General features: G+C 36.7%; 1 protein-coding gene across 1 annotated transcript in view; it reads right to left on the bottom strand.

Moving 5' to 3' along the window:
- The window catches only part of LOC144973145 (uncharacterized), a 40,497-nt gene that overhangs the window by 2,485 nt on the left and 33,012 nt on the right, over nt 1-5,000 (bottom strand). The window contains exons 4-5 of the mRNA XM_078915248.1: nt 2,763-3,030; nt 1,211-1,332 (exon numbers count right to left, since the gene is read on the bottom strand). Coding sequence (XP_078771374.1) covers nt 1,211-1,332; nt 2,763-3,030 — 390 coding nt within the window. The remainder of the gene's footprint in view (nt 1-1,210; nt 1,333-2,762; nt 3,031-5,000) is intronic.

Raw genomic sequence — 5,000 nt, 5'->3', positions numbered from 1 at the left:
GGAGTTGTCCAGTAAGGTCGCGGGATCAAATCCCCATCACCGCCGCGAAACATTTTTATTCTCTATTGTCTTCTGTCACTTGCCTACTCACTTCATCTCTTTCAGTTTCAGTATGTAAATCACTCACAAAAGCATTGGTCACAATCCCAAGTGCAGTTGAGTTTTTTTTTCTTCCTTTCTGACCCGTCCGTGCTACCAGTTGTTTTTGGATGGCGGGATCTCTTAGATCTTTGCAATAACTAGACGTCTGGAGTCAAATGGGTACAAAACAATAGACAATGTTCGTTTAACGCTTCCAAAACCATATACAAAATGAGTTCAAAGCGTCCCACATAATATAAAGTATCCACGATTGTCAATATTTTTAATAAAAAGATTGTGTCAATTTTTTCTGCTCCCCTGGTATATTTGTTGATGATTTACAATTATAAACAATAACAGATGAACGCCAACAAATTAAGTATGACCGAAGGCTAAATATAGATCAACAATAATATCAAGGAGGCATCGTGCTTTTTTCACATGTAAAAAAGAAAAGAGTGGGGAGAGGGGGGGGGGGGGGGGGTGAGAGACTGGGAAATAATTATCAACCCCCCCCCCCCACTTTATTTTAGCAAATAGAGCAAAAGGTCAAATGACCGAGTTTATTTCGAATGCACCATTTATTGTGAAATTGAAATTTGGAACTTATTTTGCTTATTTTTGTAACACCCATTTTTCATGTCCCTTGCTATATCGGACTTCCACTTATATATATGTGTGTGTGCGTGTGTGTGTGTGTTATATATATATATATATATATATATATATATATATATATATATATATATTTGTCGTGGATGCGTGAGTGTGTTTATGTGTTACAAGTGTTGAGAATAATGTCAAGTAGGCTCACAAAACCAAAATAGAAAAATTGTTTTTTTATCGGATATAAAAAAATCTAAAAGCCGTCCTCGGTTTAACCTGTTTTTTTTTTGGTCCTATAATCATCAAGGTCATCGTCACCACCACCACTACCACCACAACCACCACCATCATCATCATCATTATCATCATCATCATCATCGTTGTCGTCGTCGCCGCCGTCATCATCACCATCATCATCATCATCATCATCATCATCATCATCATCAACAACAACAACAACAACATCAAAACAACAACAACCAGAACAACAACAACAACAACAAGAATAACATCAACAACGTACTTCCCCTAGATATATCGGGTTCATACATGGCAGCGGCCAGGTCACTGAGGCGTAGCCAGAATGCCGGATACTTGTGTTTGGCTGTTTCCAACAGTAACACCATGTCACTGCCTTCGTGATATCTGCCACATCGAGGTAATCAAAAGAAGAAATGCAATTATAAAACAACTTCCTATTTTATAATCGACGACTGCATTAGTGCTGGATGCAAGCAACTCAAATTACACCCAGTAAAATATATTTAAAAAGTCAAGAATACTGCTGATAAAAAATAATAGATCGTATGATATAATATGACAATGATGAATAACCTCTCTTTGTAATGAACAATTAGCAATGCAATCTATTCAAGGAGCCTTTCTTTTAAAATGTCTTAAGATTCTCAATAATTTTTATACTAACCATAAATATGCGTTTGTTGTATTGTAAAGGTATAGGCGTCATAGGTTAAAATTTGTTTTATGGAGCACTATAAGACATTTTGCCTATTCGCTCTGCATGTTGGTATGAAAATTTGAAAGTTCTTATAAACAATAACCAACCAGTTAGCTTGGCCTTTTACAAAGAGGCATTCTATTTCCTGTCCCATCATTGTTTTTGTTTATTGACCTCAACTTCGCCATTCACTCATATATCTTCCTAGTGTTTCATTCATCGTGTTTTGTTGATAAAGGGAAAACCCGAAATGTCCACAGTATCTGTCTTCGTCTAATAAATGTTAAGCTTACAATTCAATACTTTTTTTTTGTGTGTGGTTTCCTAGCAGAATCATGGTAATATATCCTGGACAGACAGTTTGTGTGTGGTTTCCTAGCAGAATCATGGTAATATATCCTGGACAGACAGACTGATAAACGAGGAAGTCTTGGATCGAGCAGATATAGGACCTGATTCTTCAGAAACATAAGGGTGAGATTGACGAGTAAAAATCCTCGTTCATATAAATAGAATAGGTATTATTGAGAAATAGCTCTTGTTGGGAAGACGGGCGCGGGGGGGGGGGGGGGGGGGGCTTGAAATAATGCCATTCCGCGTGGCACCTTTATCTTTAGATGGCGTCGCTTTGGCATTCCATGACAGAATATAGATATTTTGTCAAACAAACGTCTGATGTCAAAATGTATGTAGCAATGAAGATGATATCATTTCATTTATTGTCTCTTTGTTATGATTCAATTGTGGCCCAAATCTGACATTAAAATCGTAGAAATTTATTTATTCGATGTATACCAGAATGTTAATGTTAAGATTTCTATGCTATATATTCTGCAGCATTTACCAAAAAATAAAAAAAGATATTTATGTATATTTCAATATCTTTCAAAAACATTTTTATTCAAAAATATTTTTTTTGCCTAGAATGTTTTCAAAATAAACGGTCCATTCTCCGTCTTCACGAACTTAAAGACGGTAATTCAAACTTCCGATTTCGATACATTCATAAGAGAATGTATTCTGCAAATTTCTCGAACATTAAAATATATCTACTTCAATACAATAATGAATATCAATGTACCATTACGACGTATAATCGACACATTAATTCACATACCCAGAGATGGGCAAGAAATGGCCAATTCCACGTTGCTGTATCGTTATTCGTCCAAAGTTGACAACCATCACTACATCTGACCGCGAAGTGACCATTTTGACCCAAAATCGAAGTCGTTCCAAAGTCAAGTCGTCTTCAGCTTGAATGGGATATGCCAGAGTATCATTGCAAACGGCCATACAACAATACTGGTTTAATTTAACGTTGGCGTTTTGGGGGCGAGCTGTGCCGCAGGCAAGAGATCCCAGGTGATGCCAACGGTATTCCTCTGTTAAAAGAAATTAAGATAAAAATCGTTAAATAGGAATGAAACCTTTTTTATTTGAATACAAGAATACTTTTTAAAAATTCATGTGATAGGGGGAGGGGGGGGGCACAAAAGGACATTATAGTATAATCATTTACACGGTATCAAATTGCAGCTCGCAGGGAGAGAGAGAGAGAGAGAGAGAGAGAGAGAGAGAGAGAGAGAGAGAGAGAGAGAGAGAGAGCGGGGGGGGAGGACATTTATATAGCGCAATATCCAATAAACATGCTCAAAGCTCTTTACAAGGGTCATTAATTAGCCAATAACAACACTTAACATAAAGGACTAGGCACGACGCCTATTTGGAGATATTGCAACTATTTTCGACAGAGACCCAGCTCTAAATGGCCAATTACTAATTTTAAACCCGAGTACGATGAAAGAATATGTATTATGCTATGATATGTAATATGTAATAATTAATGTTTACAGCGCTCGGAATCCACAAAGGTCTCCAATGCGTTACACATACAAAGACAATAAGTGACACAAAATGCAAATACTATTACTACTCAAAAGCCTGTCTGAACATGAATGTTTTCAAAAAGGTTCCAAAAATCACTGAGCTCGGAGGCGTATTTGACTTCTTAATCAAATTTGTTCCATGCTTTTGGGGTCCCGACTAAGACAGATTTTTCGGCTAGAGATCTCTCTCTCTAGTCAGCTGATCCTGCGTCTGACGTTCAGGGGCGGTTGATCACATTGTATTTAAGGCGGCACACATCCGAAATACAGAATCAAATTTTATTGGTCTAGTTAATTTAACTTAATTTGACCTACTTTGTATGTGTGTGTGTGTGTGTGTGTGTGTATGTGTGTGTGTGTGTGTGTGTGGAGGGGGGTATTGCAATTGTTTGCATATGTGCGTGTATTTGTGTGTGCGTGTATGTGTGTGTGTGTGTGTGTGTGTGTTAGAATATTAACGAGACGTACTCACAAAAGAGCATCAATTATCTTGGACAAAACTTGTCTGTTAACTTTCACCTGTTCATTATAACGACTCACAGACGCAGCATGTCCTGTTTCCAACTGATTTCTTATATCTACAACGTTGAAAAGTTTATATTTAACAGCATCTGTGACATGGCTATTTGATTCAGAATGTTTCTTCAGTGCCTGAGAGATGTGCGCAATATCACTGAATCCTCCTGTTGTCCGTTATAGCATACATCACCAAAAATCAAGCAATAAAAACAATGAAGCGTTTTACGGCTTTCACTGGCAGTAAGCCATTCAACATTTTAAAAATAATCATTATTAAACCGGCGCTGTCTCCTCGGTGTGTTAGAAACTAAGTTAAAATTCACTGGTTTGTGTGGACCTAAATCTTTCACCACTATTTTCTCTTGAGGGGATAAGTGTCGGAATCGATTTTCAATTAAAAAATCAACATGATTCATGATTGGTTACAAATTACAGAAATAACTTTTTAAAATAAATGATTCAAGATAAAAACAGGTAGGTTTCATAAACAATGACAACAGCGATAATACATTTTCTCTGAATACTAACGGTATGACACACAACTTTAGAATAATTGAATTTAAAAATCCACATTTAATTCCAAACGCAAAGCACTTGTTAACTTCACACACAATCAGCGACATCTTTATAATTATACTATTATTAGACAATGCACACAATACAAGTTGAGTAGGGATCGTTGGGAGTGTGCGGGGATGAAGGACTCCGTGGGGTCAGGGATTTTTATTTATAGTACCATGGGGCTCTTCTCGGTGCATACTTTGTTTACTGTTCTTTTTTATATTTAATATATATTTAAGCAAAACCAACAATGATAAAATATATATTTATTGCCATTCTCTTCATCCGTATATCATAGTGAAGCAAAGCCTCTTCTTTCAGTGATAAAACTGATATGGTTTTAATTTATCCCAAGTAGGACCTCAGGGCGTGCATCGCTAGATTGG

This window comes from Berghia stephanieae, chromosome 5 (assembly GCF_034508935.2).
Source record: "Berghia stephanieae isolate SIO BIC M18660-M18661 chromosome 5, UCSD_Bste_1.3, whole genome shotgun sequence".
Lineage (NCBI taxonomy): Eukaryota > Metazoa > Mollusca > Gastropoda > Nudibranchia > Aeolidiidae > Berghia > Berghia stephanieae.
The sequence above is the reverse complement of the archived record's forward strand: the minus strand, read 5'-3'. Positions and strand labels throughout refer to the sequence as shown.